Here is a 17,345-nt window from a genome sequence, read left to right as displayed (position 1 = left end):
CTGCCTGTCAGAAATCCCCAGTGTGAACTGAGTTAAAATGCTTGTAAAATCCTATAATCCACTCTATTACAGTATTATATAATGTACGTGTGTGTTTCTGTAATATATAATTGTGCCAAATACCTTTGTTATAGAGCCGCTCTGTGCTTCTGTTAACCGCCGGAGCTCTCTTCCCCGCAATTATATTACAGAAACGCACACATTGTACATTATATACTACTATAATAGAGTGTATTATAGGATTTTACAAGCATTTTTAACTAGGGCTTATTTTGCAGCCCTCCTGGAAAATAACGCTAGGTCTTATTTTCAGGGTAGGTCTTATTTTTGGGGAAACAGGGTACTTAGTATCTGCATCGATATCGGTGCAACCCTTCCCTAAAATAATCCCTTGTAATCCTTCAATGAAGGTCTTTGTTCAGGCTACATTGCCAGAACACATTATGCAGGCATTGTCCACATTGTCGCTATCGCCGAATGCATGTAGACTGGAAGTGGCTGAAGCAGCTCTAAAATTTAAACGGAAAGAAAGTCAAAACCGTATTAAAAAAATTAGACGTTTATGATAGATAAATAAATAGCTAACTAAATGTCACCCAGTTAGTATTTACTTTAAGTATAGTTTTCCCTTCAAAATCCTTTTTTTTTTTTAAAAAAGACAGGACTGGTGTTTTCCATTGTGTAAAGTTGTAGAATTGGCAGACATAACAAAGCTCTCGTGTTTCTCTAAGTATCAGCTAGCGAAGCAGATGAGCAGATGAAGACTGGCGGGGGTGTAATGAATGGGGTTTAATAAGAGTACTAGTGGTAAAGGAGGAGGAAGCGACGGTAGAATGGAGTGGACCAGCTGCACTCTAATGACAGCACAAACATTGTCTCTGCGGATGGCGCAGGAGGCCGGGGTCATTGCCTCCAAATTGTTTTTACACTTCATTTGCTACCTGCAAGCCTTTGTTGAAAAACGATTATCTTTGTCTAATTTTTCATGGTGACTGTTAAATCGTAATGCACAGGAGTGAGGGCTTTGTACATTGTAGGCTCTGCTTGAATCCACTAAAAATGTCTTACTGTATATGCACAAGACCAAAAAGATTACCTTTACCATGTGAACAAAGGAGCCAAACGTGGGCATTGATCCAGGGGCCCCAAACAACCTTTCCTACTTTCTTTCCCAATTTCTTCTTCCTACTTCAGTTATTATTTTATTTTGCTATGCTTATTTCTGTTATCTTATTCTTTTTTTTTTCCCTTACATTTTTTTATCTTCCTTTCTTCCTTTTTTATCTTCCTTTTCCTTGTCTGATTTATCTTCCTTTTTTTTATTCTTCAATTTCTCTGCTTTCTCTTATTTGTTTTTCTTACTTTTTCCTTTCTTTCTTTTTCTTTCTTTTTTTTTTATCTCCTTTCTTTTTTTTCTTTTTCTTTTTCTTTTTTTACTTTTACAATAAAATTAGGGCCAGCTGGATACCACATCCCTAAACAGTATCACAGCACCACAATAAAAAACAAATTAAGCAGACTTTACCGGTACCATATGGAAATCATAACATTAACCACTTCCATACCAGGCACTTACGCTCCTTCCTGCCCAAGCCAATTTTCAGCTTTCAGTGCTGTCGCTGTTTAAATGACAATTGCGCGGTCATGCTACACTGTACCCAAACAGAATTTTTATAATTTTGTTCCCACAAATAGAGCTTTCTTTTGGTGGTATTTGATCGCCTCTGGGGTTTTTATTTTTTGCTATACAAATAAAAAAAGATTTATTTTTTTCTTGTAAATAAGTACGTTTTCTCCTTTACTGATGGGCACTGATAAGGCAGCACCGATGAGGCGGCGCCACTGACGGGCACTGATGATGGGCACTGATATGTGGCATTGATGGGCACTGGTAGGCGGCACAGTTGCGTGGCACTAATATGCAGCACTGATGGGCACTGATAGGCGACACTGAAAGGCTGCAATGGTGGGTACTTATGGGCAGCACTGATAGGTGGCACTGATAGGTGGCACTGATGGGCACTAATGGGCATCGATAACATGGCACTGATGAGCACTAACATGCGACACTGATATTCATTACTGATGGGTATCCCTGGTGGCACTGGCAGGGATTTTGAATGGGCACTGATTGGCAGCTGCCTGGGCATTGATTGTCGGCTGCCTTGGCACCGATTGGCATTCCCTGGTGGTCTAGGGGGCATACCTGATGGTCCAGTGTGGATGCCCATCCCTGGTGGTCCTGGGCGGCATGCTGGTGGTCCTGTGCGGTGATCCGAGGGGGGGGTTGCGCTGATCAACTATCAGCCCAAACCCCCCCTGTCAGGAGAGCAGCCAATCGGCTCTCCTCTACTCGCGTCTATCAGACGGGAGTGAGGAAAAGCCGATTTGCGGCTTTTCCTGTTTACATTGTGATCAGCCGTGATTGGACACGGCTGATCACAATGTAAAGAGCCTCCGCCCTAGGCTCTTTACCAAGATCAGTGTAGCGGTGTGACAGACTGACGCACCGCATCACCGATCGCCGCGATGTGCGCCCCCCGGGCGCGCGGCGGCTGTTATCCTGCAGGATGTCAATAGACGTCCAGTCAGGATAATGAAACCACTTCCCCGACATCAATTCCCTATTGACCGGGCGGGAAGTGGTTAAAGTACAGTGGAAGCTTGGTTTACGAGTAACGCAGTTAACAAGCGTTTTACAAGGCTAGCAACGGTTGTCTCGCAAAACTAGCATAATTCAAGCTAATGGGGTGTGCAGTACCGGATTTGGCCAGAGGTACTCGGAAATACTCGGTTCCGAGTGTTTCCAAACCTTTCTGAGATCAGCCAAGCTGTCCCTGATTATTTCTGAGGCTCTCTGCCCCCCCCCCCCTCTTACCCACATGCGGTATTGCATGCCATAGAAGTCAATGCGGAACAAATTATCTTTGTTTCTATTGACTCCTATGGGGAAACTCGCTTTGATATGCGAGTACTTTGGATTACGAGCATTTTCCTGCAGCGGATTATACTCGTAATCCAAGGCTCCACTGTATAATAATTGTTTTATTGATATCAATTTGTAAAATGCATTGGACCAAATGGCTACGGTGGTATAAAAAAAACACAGCAGTGCAACATATCGATACCAACATGTATCTCACCCGTAAATAATATCACAGCATAACAAAAAAAAGTGCCAGTACCACATGGAGACCATAATATTAAAATACAATCACTGCTATTGATCAATATATAAAATGCATTGGACAAAATGCAAAAATTCTCGCAGTTTTCCTATGGGGAAAACACTACGAGGGGGCATACACATGGCCGGTTTTCCCGACCAAAGCTCTCCTGGCAATTTTCCTGTCGGGAAAACTGGCCGTGTGTACAGGGGAAAAGTGACCGAGCCGATTCTCGGTTTTCCCAGCAGTCTTTTGACCGCTGGGTAAACCAATGGTGTGTACGAGGCATAATGCTGCGCACACACTGTCAGAATTTCCGACAACAAATTTTCAATGTGAGCTTGTTGGAAAATCCGACAGTGTGTAAGCTCAATCGGACATTTGCTGTCGGCATTTCCGACAACAAATTTGAGAGCTCGTTCTCAAATTTTCCGACGCAAAAAAATTCCACGCATGCTCAGAATCAAGCAGAAGAGCCGCACTGGCTCTTATCCTTAATTTTTCTCGGCTCGTCGTACGTCTTGTATGTCACCGCGTTCTTGACGTTCGCAATTTCCGACATCATTTGTGTGACCGTTTGTATGCAAGACAAATTTGAGCCAACATTCGTTGGGAAAACAAATTCACGTTTTTTGTTGTCAGAATGTCCGATCGTGTGTACGCGGCATTAGGCATTGATTTGTTCACTTTGCAAAGATAATTTCACTTTTCAAAGGAATTTTCACTTGGCTTCGTGAATGTTGGAAGCTGTGCTGTATTCGATCATTGCAAAATACAAAAAACACATTTCGCTTTTTAAAGGTCAGAATTTGGTTTTATAAATGTATAAGGATGACCCCTTCTTCCATACGATTTACATTTCTAGGCCCGGATTCAGAAAGCCCGGCGTAACTTTGTGCGGACGTAGCGTATCTCAGATACGCTACGCCGCCGTAACTTAGTGAGGCAGGTTCTGTATTTCTGAAAGAACTTGCGCCCTAAGTTACGGCGGCGTAGCGTATGTGGTCCGGCGTAAGCCCGCGTAATACAAATTATCCAGGCAGTGGGCGTGTTGTATGTTAATGAATGGTGACCCCACGTAAATGAGTTTTTTTTTACGAACGGCGCATGCCAGTGCGCATGCTCCAAATTACACCGCAAAGCCTCATTGGTTTTGACGTGAACGTAACTTACGCCCAGCCCCATTCACGGACGACTTACGCAAACAACGTAAAATTCTACGCTGGCCCGACGTCCATACCTAACATTGGCTACGCCTCATATAGCAGGGGTAACTTTACGCCGGAAAAAGCCTTATGTAAACGACGTAGAAAAATGCGCCGGGCGCACGTACATTTCTGAATTGGCGTATCTTCCTAATTTACATATTCTACGCGTAAATCTATGGAAGCGCCACCTAGCGGCCACCGTAAATATGCAACTAAGATACGACGGCGTAAGAGACTTACGTCAGTCGTATCTTAGCCAAATTTTGGCGTATCTTGCTTTCTGAATACAGAAAGAAGATACGCCGGCGCATCCTAGAATTTATGCGGCGTATCAATAGATACGCCAACGTAAATTCTTTCTGAATCCGGGCCCTAATGTCTAAGTAAACCTGATGCAACCATTAGTAAATGTTACAGTCCGTAAAAACAGTATGTCAAAAACAATCGGTAATTTTAGAAATGTAGTGATCTGTGACAGGTTTTTTTATATTTTGAAGTATACAATTATAGCATAATAAAACCCAGAGTGAAAAAAAAATACACACCGTTGCCAAGTCTTTTAATTTCTTATTTTTCCCATAAACTACTATATTGACTTGGTATTTTCCAGTGTAAGTTTGAATTTGATTGGTTGCTTTGAAGCATCAGAGATCATATTCAAATTCTTAAATATCTTTTTATAACTGTGTATGTGTGTAATATATATATATATATATATATATATATATATATATATATATATATATATATATATATATATATAATATATATATATATATAATATATATTTTTTTGTTAAATTGCATTGTGCTGTGGAAAAATACAGCATGTAATTGTTTTCAACAATGGACAATCAACAGTAAATCTCATCAGCTAAATTATTAATACCTTTATCCAGCATATGCCGGGTGCGTTTTGAAATGTGAGAATGGACATGTCAAATCTTATCTTGTGTTTATGATAATATTGTTAACATTTAGCCTTTCTGAGGGTGAGCTGAAGCACAGTTGGAAAGCTCTTGATTGACGTCGCATCCCGGGAGGATGTATTGCTACACATTTTGTTTTTTAAATAAAGCCTCCCTGTGGAATGGAGGTTCTGCGTTTCCATAGCAACAGTGAGATCCTGTAATCCATAGGCAGGGTTGTCGGATATAATTTCAAAAAGTAACCCAACACGGACTCAAAATTAGCCGAAACCAAAATCAAACTAGGCCAAAGATGAAAAAAAAATTGAAAAGCACTCAATGAAAGCAGAAAAATGTGTGTGCGGTGTGTGTGTGTGCGGTGTGTGTGTGTGCGGTGTGTGTGTGTGCGGTGTGTGTGTGTGCGGTGTGTGTGTGTGCGTGTGTGTGTGTGTGTGTGCGTGTATGTGAATTATTACACTATTGCTCAAAAGTTTTAGAACACCTCAATTTTTCCAACTTTTATTTCATTTATTTTTTTACCTAAAAAGTACACAGTTTATCATTTCATTGTACTCTGAAATTAAAACATATAACAGATAGATATTAGAAGAATTAATTAAATTTAAAATCATTTTGTTTTACAAAATGTGTTTTTTTTTTAAATGAAGCATGGAACATTTAGATATTTAAAGATAAAAATTCAATCATAAAATACTTTTGTTTAACAAAATTTAATAAAAAAAATTGAATCCTCACAGTATCCACCCATTGCAGATAGACCAGCTAAACACACTAGGGCAGATTCAGGTACCTGCGCGCCTAGTTACGGGGGCGCAGCGTATTGTATTTACGCTGCGCCGACGCAACTTACAGGAGCAAGTGCAATATTCACAAAGCACTTGCTCCGTAAGTTGTGGCGGCGTAGCGTAAATGGGGCCGGCATAAGCCCGCGTAATTCAAATGTGGAAGGGGGGGCGTGTTTTATGCTAATGTGTGATGACCTGACGTGATTGACGTGTTTTACGAACGGCGCATGCGCCGTCCGTGTACATATCCCAGTGTGCATTGCTCTCAAGTACGCCGCAACGACGTATTGGTTTCGACGTGAGCGTAAATTACGTCCAGCCCTATTCGCGAACGACTTACGCAAACGACGTAAAAAAATTAAAATTTCGAAGTGGGACCGACGTCCATACTTAAATATTATACTAAAATTGGCTGCGCCTCCTAATAGCAGGAGCAACGTTACGCCGAAAAAGCCTTACGCAAACGACATAAAAAACTACCGCCGGGCGCACGTACGTTCGTGAATCAACGTAACTAGGTAATTTGCATATTCTATGCCTAAAACAACGGAAGCGCCCCTAGTGGTCAACGTAATATTGCACACAATTATACACCGCCGCATTCAAGTTACGTCGGCGGAGGAAGCCTATTTTTTAAGCGTATCTGCCTTTGAGAATCAGCGTAACGATACGCCGGCGCAGATTTCAAATTACGGCGGCGTATCTGGATACACGCCGCCGTAAAAGCTACCTGAATCTGCCCCACTGTTGGCGGCTCTCAGAAAAGTATCTTCTGACTTTGTTGCAGCTTTGGGCCTGCCAGACCTTTTTTTTTCTGTTCGATTTTACTCCAAATTTCCAAGTGCCTTCTCATTGTGTAAGAAACTGTCACTGACACTCACTGACACCTTGGGGCAAATATACTAGTGGCAGACTGGTTCTTAATTTTGCTAAATAATTTTCACCTAGCATAGTGACTAGTGAATGAGTGTTAGGACCTGGATCGCCTACTAGTGACACTGTAGTTCCCTGGGGGGTTTTAGTTCCAGTGTCCGCCAGCAGGTACCTCCCAGCTGCCAGCAGATCCCAGTAATTGGTCTCCATTGGGTGCTGGCTGTTGAAAGGGTATTTAGTTCCCCTAGCAAAGCAAAGCACTGAAGTAAAAAGGCCCTATTAGAGGGTGAACTAAATACCCTCCAGCAGCCAGCACCAGGTGGCGGCTAAATGAATGAGGATGAGAATGAAGATGACCCATCGCTCCAGGTGAGGTAAGAAAGCCTAGGGGAAACTGCATGTGGGTGTCCGCCCCAGCTCACCTATGTGTATAGAAATCAAAAAATGGCTGCCCACCACGGCTGGTTCCAAAATCCTTTCTTGGCATTCCCAATGTGACACCACAGGACACCAACAGGCTGCCAGGTTGAGACTAGTTACTGGGATCTGCTGGCAACTGGAGGACACCTGCAGGTGGACATTGGAACTACAACCCTTCAAGGAACCACGGTGCTGCCATCATGTCCCAGTAATTTGTCTCCACCTGGTACTGGCTGCTGGGAAGGGTATTTAGTTCCCTCTCTAATATGGCCTCTTGCTTCAGTGTTTTGCTTATCTGGCCAGATACTGCTTGCCATTTAGCCTGCTCCTCATCTTGTGCTTGCCCTACATTCTGCTGCCTTATATCTTCTCCCATTGTTCCTGATCCCAGTCTTGGTTCCCCCTTCCTCCTTGTGTCTCCAGTATTACCCTGAATTATCGGTGTTCACCATTCAACATATTGTGTATAGTTTGTTAGTCACTGTAGATTTCCTGTTACTTTTTTAGGTTGCAAGTTGGGCATTTTGATTATATGGTTATGGTTCATGTTTGTTGTGTTCCCTATTTGTTGGTGTTTGAATTTTGGTTTTGCGGTAAAAAAAATCTTACCTAAAGCATACACAGTCTGGTGTCAGTTTCCGAAGTGTAGCTACACAGATCTGGCCATCCTTGCTGCTGATTCCTGACAATGTGGTAACAATTCATGTTGCAAAGAATACCCAATTTTGTGCAAGGAAAATTAAAAAACAAAAATTATTTCTCTAAATAGCCTGTATACTATTGCACAGACCATTTTCCATTAGTAAAGCAACCCTATTAGTAAAGCCAAATGGTGGCCTACTGAAGCTTGTTAGGGTTGATTAACCTGAAGTGGGTACTGTATAAACCCCAGTGCTGGAACAAGGTCATCTAGAGCCCAGGGCGAACATGCCAAACTGCACCCCCCCAAGGTGTATGAGCATTATGTGTCAGTAAAATTCCCCCCCACAAAAACACTGAGCACTAATCTGCATGCTTACCCCTAAGCATAAATTCCCCCCTCCTCCTAGTACAAATCCACCCCCTGCTTAAATTCCCCCTCTCAGCACAAATATTTGCCCCCTCCATCCCCCAAATCCCTCCAGCACAAATGCGCAAACAAAAAAACGTCTCCCCCCTCATCCCCACTCCCAACACAAATCCCCCTAGATCACTACTCTTGGCCCATATTTCCCTTCCAATAACAATACTTACCCCTTGCCGCCCCCCCAACCCAAATCTCCCCCCCAATCTACTTGTGGCACCACCCCACCTCACGTGATACCACAGTACCCAGGGCAGCCGCCCTTCTGGCCCACCACGTGTCCCAGCCCTGGTAAAACCCAATTGATAAGCTTGCCTAAGAGTTTAAATATGTTAATTTAATGGTAAATGTTGTTTAAATCTTTTAAAATGTCAACCTTTCATTAAAATAATTTCTGGTATTCCTTCCATGAATGGTCCCTTGTTCAGGCACTTTCCGTTATGGGGTGACAACTGTCTCCAAATTCTGCTTATGCATTGTCGCCCTGTCATGTGTCCCTAAGAGCTGCCATGTTGGCACACGTTGCCCAGGCATGTTGTACCATTTTTACTATTAGGAAGCTGATAATTCTGTGAAGAATACAAATAGTCGGGAAGGCTGGAAGAGATCAGCAGTGTTTAGCTGCCAAAAAAATTGTGAAAACTTTTTTTTTTAATAATAAAGTCGGCAGTTGTTTTGTGTCATTCAGTGCTTTAGCAAACTTTAAAGCTACTTTACATAAAGGAAGGTTTGATGGGATAAACAAATGTAGCGGCATTGGAGCAAGGGAGCTAACATTTCACAAATTCCTTAGCAAGGGAAATGTTTGGGAATTGGGAGATGTAGAGTTTCAATTTGCTGCCAACAGAAAGATTACAGGATGATAAATGATCAGCAGCCTGTACATACTTTGTTCTTCTTCCAGAATACGATCTATGAAAATATACTTTAGAATCAACTTGAGCCCCGCATATTTTTTATATTTAAAAAAAAAAAACAGTAACTTGCAACTGCTATTTCGCCACTTGGGACGGTGAGTCCCTCTACAGCAGCTGCTCCCATTGCATTTGAACGTGGAAGAGATGACTGCCCATCTGTTGCTGGCAGTGTGCTAAGGCTCACAAAATCATCTCTTTTGTGCAAAGGGTGACCTAGCGGGACCATAGACCCAGATGATAATTTTGGTTTAGACTTGAAGGTTCAGCATCTGAAATTTAGGTAAAGAAAAAAAAGATCTGTGCGTGTCTAATATGTGCATATTTTTAATTTTTTTCCCTATTTGAAAATGCTGCAAGTACATCAAAGAAATATATACAGAAAACATATTGCACTGTTTTCAATTAAACCTTAAAGCAATATTTTAAAGTCTTTTTTTTTAAATGTCAAACCTGTTATACTTATCTGCTCTGTGCAGTGGCTTTGCACAGAGCAGCCCCAATCCTCCTCTTCTTGGTTCCCACACTGGCGCTCTTGGCTACTCCCTCCTGCCGGGTGACCCAAGCAGACTTGCTTCCAAGCCACAGCTTTGCTCCACACCTTTGGTCTCCAGAATGGATCACTGGCTGTGATTGACAGCAGTGAAGAAAAGTATACCGCTCTAAAAACAATCAATCCCCATTGCTTCCGTCCCAACAAACCAAGAGGGTGCTGGCTGTGCTCAATTACCATGAGATGAAAGAAAAATCCTGGGTCGCCGCACTCCTCAAAAAACGATGTCTTTATTCAAAGCATTAAAAAACAACAAAAATCCTGTGATGCTTACTAAGGATGCGAAACATGTCAGCTCTTTTTTCCTAATCCACTTGACTTGACTGCATGAATTTTGGCTGTTTTTTTCCATTTGAATTTTTGTTGTTTTTTCATGTTTTGAATAAAGACATCGTTTTTTGAGGAGTGCGTCGATCCAGGAATTTTCTTTCATCTAATGTGATTGACAGCAGCCGGAGCCAATGGTGAGCGCCCCCCCTTCTGAACCATACTAGGCCACATGCCCTCAACATGGGGGTGTGCTTTGGGGCGGGGTTTATCCTTATGTTATGATGGGGACAAGGACCTCTTCCTGACAACCCTGGGCTGTGGTTGTGGGGGTCTTCAGGCAGGGTTGTCAGGAAGAGGTCCTTGCCCCCCCCAAATGTAAATAAGTACCGGGTACATACCCATTCGCAGAAAAAGTGTCAAAAAGAAATCACACACAGTTTTTGACAATTCCTTTATTAAAAAAGAAATGTCCCTCGATAGATCCATTGTCAATCGCGCCGCCCGCTGCCACCACCAGACCTGAAAAAATATATAAAAGTGTGAGTGAGCTATGATGTCAAACATACGGAAAAATAGATTTAGGCTACATTAAGATCGCTTTTCAGGGGTGTTTCTCAGACAGCGAGGAAGTGATATGTCCCTTCCTCAGAGCCTTTTTCATTTAACCCTGTAAATGCTGAACCATCATGCCGCAACTGCGTGTAATGAAGTGTAGTTGCTTTGCAGCTTCATTCACTTAAATGGGGGTTGCATTTGGGGGACGGTGCTACCTACCAAACATGATGAGGGTGTTTACTTTTTGCTTTTCACCTGTGCATGTGTGCAACCCTGTACAGCTGCCTTTACCGCTTTAAAGGTGCTGTCGGGGGGAGGTAAAAATGGTGGCTCAACTGCCTGTGTTTTGTGCCTGGAGTTTAGCTTTAAACTAACTTATCCTAGTAAATTGACCCTTCTGTATCCAACACCTCGGTTTCGATTGATAGTCTAAATATTACTATATCCTACAAAATGCCTCTCAGTCCGGTGTCATTGACTGGCGCTACAGGCTGACGTGGTCCCCTCAGTTTAGTCCATTGTATTTCCCTCATTGCAAATTAGGTTTTTAGCCGACAGATGTTCTTCGTATATCCATTGTAAATCTTGCCAGTTAAACGCAATACTTTCTGGTAATGAAAGTTCTAGAACTGAATTTTGTTTCCCCCCCTAACTTGACTCGTTTTCATTCCTGATTCTGAGAGCACTTGACGAAGATTTATTGTGGCTGTGGCTCAGTAATGGACCTCTGAGGAAGGCAAATGATGACTGGCAGTTTAATCAATTCCCCTTCTCCAGTAACCAGGCAGGACAGATGGAACATTATATGTAATCACCTACTTTTCCAATTAACTTTAGTCATAGCCATTGATTAGAGAAACATTTTTTTCTGCCTCATATCAAAATATTTAAGAAAAAAACATATTTTGTTTCTTCTAAATATACAAAAGAAGGAAATCGCTTTGTTTTTTTGGGTCGAATTAAGTTTCGTGAGTGTTCTGTGGAATTAGCTATCAGGAGATCAGACAGCTCAAGGAAAATGTTATTATAGTAAGTATAAAGTTCATTTGTGTTGGCGCAGTAGCCGTGTCTCTGAAATTTGGAGCTATTTAAAGCCCAATTTCAGGATTTTTTGGCCCCCAATTCCTCCTCCCCTTTACCTGAATTTTTTTTTTTTTAAATGGCAGCAGACATACCTTTAAATCCAGATTTCTTCTAGTTAGCTACTTTGATGTCTTGGGTCCTTACTCCTTCGCAAACAGTGGTTCCATGATGACATGTCCCAAAGCTGCTGTTAGAAATCATGGGGCCCCGTACCCCAACTTCGCCTACAATAGGGTGTAACGGAACAGTGGCACTTACTTTATCTACCTACATAGTGGAAAAGAAAAAAAGTTCCTTCTCTGCTCCCACCTTCTGGGCCCCTCTGTTGACCCGATGGGGTCCAAGTAAATGTAATTTAAGCCCTGGTAAGCAAGTAGGAGCGGGGGTGTGATCTAGTAAAGCCCATCTATTCATTTAGGCATAAATGAACAGTAAAGCTGCCCTGGGCCCCCCTGTTCAGCTGATGGGGCCTGGGCCCAGTATAACAGGACTGGTTGTTTCAATGGCCCAGACATGTCTTAAACCCAAAGCAAAGCAAATTTCCCCCACTATATATATATATATATATATATATATATATATATATATATATATATATATATATATATATATATATATGGGAATCGCCTCTCCTGGATCAAGCTGCCACCATGAATTCAAAGGATACAGCAGTTTTCCACAGTGAATCAGGAAGGAGGGAAGTGGAAAGAACTGGGATAATGGAGAACACACAAGGACAGGGGAAGGGGTGGGAAAGAAGGATGGGGGGACAGTATGGGTCGGAAAAAAAAAAGCAGGGATAAATGGGGGGAGTTGCAGGTGGAGGAGTGAATGACCCCAGAGAAGGGACGTTGCTATACAGCGTCTTAGTGCGCGCAGGATGCAAAGAGGGCCTTCCCCTTTTCCGAAAATGTGAACTTGATCCAAAGGACCCAGACTTTGGGGTAAGTTTCATGTCTGTTTTGAGCAGAAAGTAGCAGATTTTCCAACTTGTTCACCTTCTCAACCTTCGAAAGTCAGAGCGAGATAGAGGGAGGTCGGGAGTCTCTTTACCGCAGTGCAATGCACGATTTAGCGGCATTAAAGAGGTGGCGTAAAATGTATTTGTTTTATGGTTTCTTGGGAATATCCACGAGGTGTAGGAGAAAAAGAGCAGGATCATCTGGAAGGGTGTAATCGGTGAACTCTTGAGAGATGCGGTGTACTTCCTTCCAGAAGCGCTCCAATTTTGGACAGGAGCGAAAAATGCGCAGCAAAGTCCCCTTTTCTCCTTGTCATCTCCAGCATCTGTCTGGGCTCATGGGGAACAATTTATGAAACACTGATGACGTGCGGTACCATCCAGTAGGGATTTTAAAATTGGTTTCTTGAGTACTAGTACAGATTGATGATTTTAAAGCAAAGTGAATAATCCTCCCATGCTGAGCAAAGTGGATCACGGTTTTATGTTCTTGTATGCTTGATCAAAATATTGAAACAATGATCGTATCAGATTGTTTTGTTTCTTTCTTTTCTCTGATGATCATTTTATTGATCTGGAGAAAAAAAATGATTTTCAAAAAATAAAATAAAAATTTAAAGGAATAAAAGAGAAATGGTTTGATGTTTTCACAAAGAGATTGTCCATTGTGCACATTACCAGCCTAGGTCTGTCTGTTAATAATATGTTATTTATAGACGTCTAAACAACTCTGCTATAGAATAGTTCTTGTTTCTTTTTTTTCTTTAATTCAGTAGTGTAGGTGTTGTAGAGCTTTCATTTCTCTGCAGGAGGTTTGCAGGCATAACAATAGTCTACTGATGAATGTGTGCGCTTATATTTCCATTTTGAGTTGGCTGACTGATTTGATTGACACTTGGTTTGTGTATGTTGGAATTGCAGAGTAGCTGTATATCAATGGCACATGGCATGTATAATTCACTATGATCCGTGCATTTATTGCATCTCTTCTCTCATTGGCAGGGGTGTGGGCTGCATTTTTGTAGAAATGATCCAGGGTGTAGCTGCTTTTCCAGGAATGAAAGACATACAGGACCAACTGGAACGGATATTTTTGGTAAGTCGATTTTTTGTTTCCTTATGTTTGCTATAGTTGCTATTCATGAGATTTGGGACTGACAATCTCATCAAATGCCATGCTGAAACATTCAGTACATGTATGTCTTTTTCATGTGTTTTCAGTTTCATTTGTCTGATGATGTCCTTGTTGCTGTCATAATAGCGATGTGAAATACATAATGCGTTACAAACTAGCATATTTTTTCACATTTGGCAAGAATATTTTTATGTAAGCGTATATATGCTACCAGTCAAACGTTTTAGAACAGCACAGTTTTTCCAGTTTTTATTGATATTTAAGCAGTTTAAAGTAATGCCAAACTTTGGTTTAAAATAAACAAATATAATAAACCTTTCAATTATGTATTCCTAAAGTAAAGCATTATTTACATTTTGGATAGAGTAAGGGAGGGTTATAACTAGGGTTGTCCCGCAAATGCCCCTGATGCCTAAATAGAATACTAGCCCCCCCCCCCCCGCCGCCGCTACGCCGCATCCCCGCTGCCGCCACTTGGTTAATACGGGCGGGGAACATTACAGCTTTCATTTGAATAGCTGTAGTGTTTGCCGCCGCGCCGCGTATAGACACTGCCCCTTGCTCGGGTGAACTGTCCAATCCCGAGCAAGGAGGAGTGTCTATACGCAGCGCGAAACACTACAGCTATTCAAATGAACGCTGTAATGCTCCCCGCCCGTATTAACCAAGCAGTGGCGCTGCATATATGGGGGGGACATGGCTGCATATATGGGGGGGACATGGCTGGATATGGGGGGTACATGGCTGGATATGGGGGGTACATGGCTGCATATGGGGGGACATGGCTGCATATGGGGGGACATGGCTGGATATGGGGGGGGGACATGACTGCATATGGGGGGGGACATGACTGCATATGGGGGGGGACATGACTGCATATGGGGGGGGACATGACTGCATATGGGGGGGACATGGCTGCATATGGGGGGGACATGGCTGGATATGGAGGGGACATGGCTGGATATGGAGGGGACATGGCTGGATATGGAGGGGACATGGCTGGATATGGAGGGGACATGGCTGGATATGGGGGGGACATGGCTGGATATGGGGGGGACATGGCTGCATATATGGGGGGGATATGGCTGCATATATGGGGGGGATATGGCTGCATATATGGGGGGGACATGGCTGCATATATGGGGGGGACATGGCTGCATATATGGGGGGGACATGGCTGCATATATGGGGGGGACATGGCTGCATATATGGGGGGGGGACATGGCTGCATATATGGGGGGGGACATGGCTTGATATGGGGGGGACATGGCTGCATATATGGGGGGGAACATGGCTGCATCTGTGGGGGGACATGGCTGCATTTGGGGACACAAAAAATCAGTATTCGGTATCGGCGAGTACTTGAAAAAAAGTATCGGTACTTGTACTCAGTTCTAAAAAAGTGGTATCGGGACAACCCTAGTTATAACCTATATAACCCCTGTCAGATTTTTTTTTTTGCCATCTGTGTCCCATTGTGGAGATTTTCCTTCACTTCCTGCCCTATAGCCAAACAGAAGTGAGGGAATCCCTGTAAATGTAGGGAACTCCTTGGGAACCTCCAGTTCTCAAGAACTAGTGTCCCTATTGGAGAATTTGCCCTCTATTACTTTTCTGGGGACAACCCAAAACTTGGGATTTTGTTTTATTTTCACTTTCAAGGATAATTGTATACAGGACCAAAAGAGAGGGTGAATCTTAATAGGGGCACAGACAGCAATAAAAACTGACAGGTGTTCCAATCCCTCTCCCCTCTATCCAAAATGGAAAAAAAGTTTTGCCTTTAGTTATACTTTAAGAAAAGTCTCTTCTTTTGCTCTCAGCCTCCTCCAAATTACTTTTTTTTCCTGCTGTGGTCTGACTTTCTGTTACAGGGTGGCCACATTCGTTCCCCCCCAGTCCCAATGTATGTAAGAACGTAGTCGGCCTCTCTTGCTCGATTCAGAGATGGACTATGGACTATGGGATGTTAAGTGTGCATAGATTAGTGGACAAGACCACAACTAAACATGCATTGTTTGTTGCAAACAAACAGAAGTGATGGTGAAAAGAAGAGATTCAGGAACTTACTGAGGCCAATACAAGGAGGCAGAAATACACCCTAGGAAAAAGAAACGGTTTAATGAAAAACGGATTATAAGACCATTAAGTAGTTCAAATCGGCGCGCCACCGAGTTTACGGTGCCACACAGATTTGAAAAACCAGTTTCTGCATGTGTAGGTTTTTTCACTTAGCGAAATTGCAAAGAAAGCCCAGGTGTCAGTGAGTACAGTTTCTTATACAATCAAAATGGAAAAATTGGAAAAACTGTGCTAAAAACACTGAAAAATAAATGAACACCTATAACAGAGTTACAATATGTTCAATATGGAAGCTGCGATTAGCATGTAAACAATTGGTACAGGAAAACACATAGAAATAAAAAATATATAAATCGCGCTACCCCCTAACCATATGATGATCTTAATAAAAGGATAAATCACCAAAATTGGAAATACCAAAGAATCAAAACAGGTCCCAGAAGACAGCAGGGACCTGTGGGATCGTGTAACGTGACTCGCGGGTGTGCAGTAGGGAACCAGGAAGTGAAGCCTAACTTCCTGATTCCCTCACTGAGGATGGCAACAGCCGAGAGCCGATCGGCTTCGGCTGCCGACATCGCATGCACCCTGGACAGGTAAGTGTCCGTATATTAAAAGTCAGCAGCTGCAGTATTTGTAGCTGCTGGCTTTTAATATTTTTTTTAGGCGGACTTCCGCTTTAATAGGTGCCTCACATGACAACAGCTTCAAGCCCAGCTTAGCAGTGGGTTGAAGTAAGGAAGTCTCACTTTCATCTGTGAAGAGAAGTCTTTAAGCCGCCATTTGATAGGTTGAGTGGCTGTTTAAAGACCATTGCCAAACTCCATCGTCGGAACTACAGGAATCTGGAAGAAGGTCCTATGGACTGATGAATCAAAGTTAGAAATGCAAGGTTTTTGAACAAAGTTTACCAAATTAAACTATGGTTCCTCAATGTGTGACATTGAAAATGTTCCTTAATGTGTGACAAACTCTCCAACGTAGAGGAGGAAACCTTATGGTTTGGAACTCTCTTGCTGGATCCAGAATTGGTGACTTGTACTCTAAGCTATAAGGCCTACTGGTCTAGGCCTGGTTTATCAGGATTTCACTCTACAGCAAGATCCCAAGACATACTTCCTAGCCAAGTCAGAACAACCTTAGAAAAAAGACAATCGACTTCCAATCATGGAATGTCCAGTACAGGCTCCAGACTTAAAGCGGAGTTCCGGCCACAATTTCACTTTTTAAATATAAATACCCCTGTAATACACAAGCTTAATGTATTCTAGTAAAGTTAGTCTGTAAACTAAGGTCTGTTTTGTTAGGTTGTTACAGCATTTAGACACTTTATAAAATAGAAATTGAC

At 42.5% G+C, this 17,345-nt stretch overlaps 1 protein-coding gene across 4 annotated transcripts in view; it reads left to right on the top strand.

The window, feature by feature from the left end:
* Positions 1-17,345, top strand: part of CDK14 (cyclin dependent kinase 14) — a 601,685-nt gene that overhangs the window by 328,627 nt on the left and 255,713 nt on the right. For all 4 annotated transcript variants that reach the window (XM_040352389.1, XM_040352390.1, XM_040352388.1 and 1 more), the window contains one exon: positions 13,783-13,876. In XM_040352389.1, the coding sequence (XP_040208323.1) occupies positions 13,783-13,876 (94 nt within the window). The remainder of the gene's footprint in view (positions 1-13,782; positions 13,877-17,345) is intronic.

This window comes from Rana temporaria, chromosome 5 (assembly GCF_905171775.1).
Source record: "Rana temporaria chromosome 5, aRanTem1.1, whole genome shotgun sequence".
Lineage (NCBI taxonomy): Eukaryota > Metazoa > Chordata > Amphibia > Anura > Ranidae > Rana > Rana temporaria.
The sequence above is the reverse complement of the archived record's forward strand: the minus strand, read 5'-3'. Positions and strand labels throughout refer to the sequence as shown.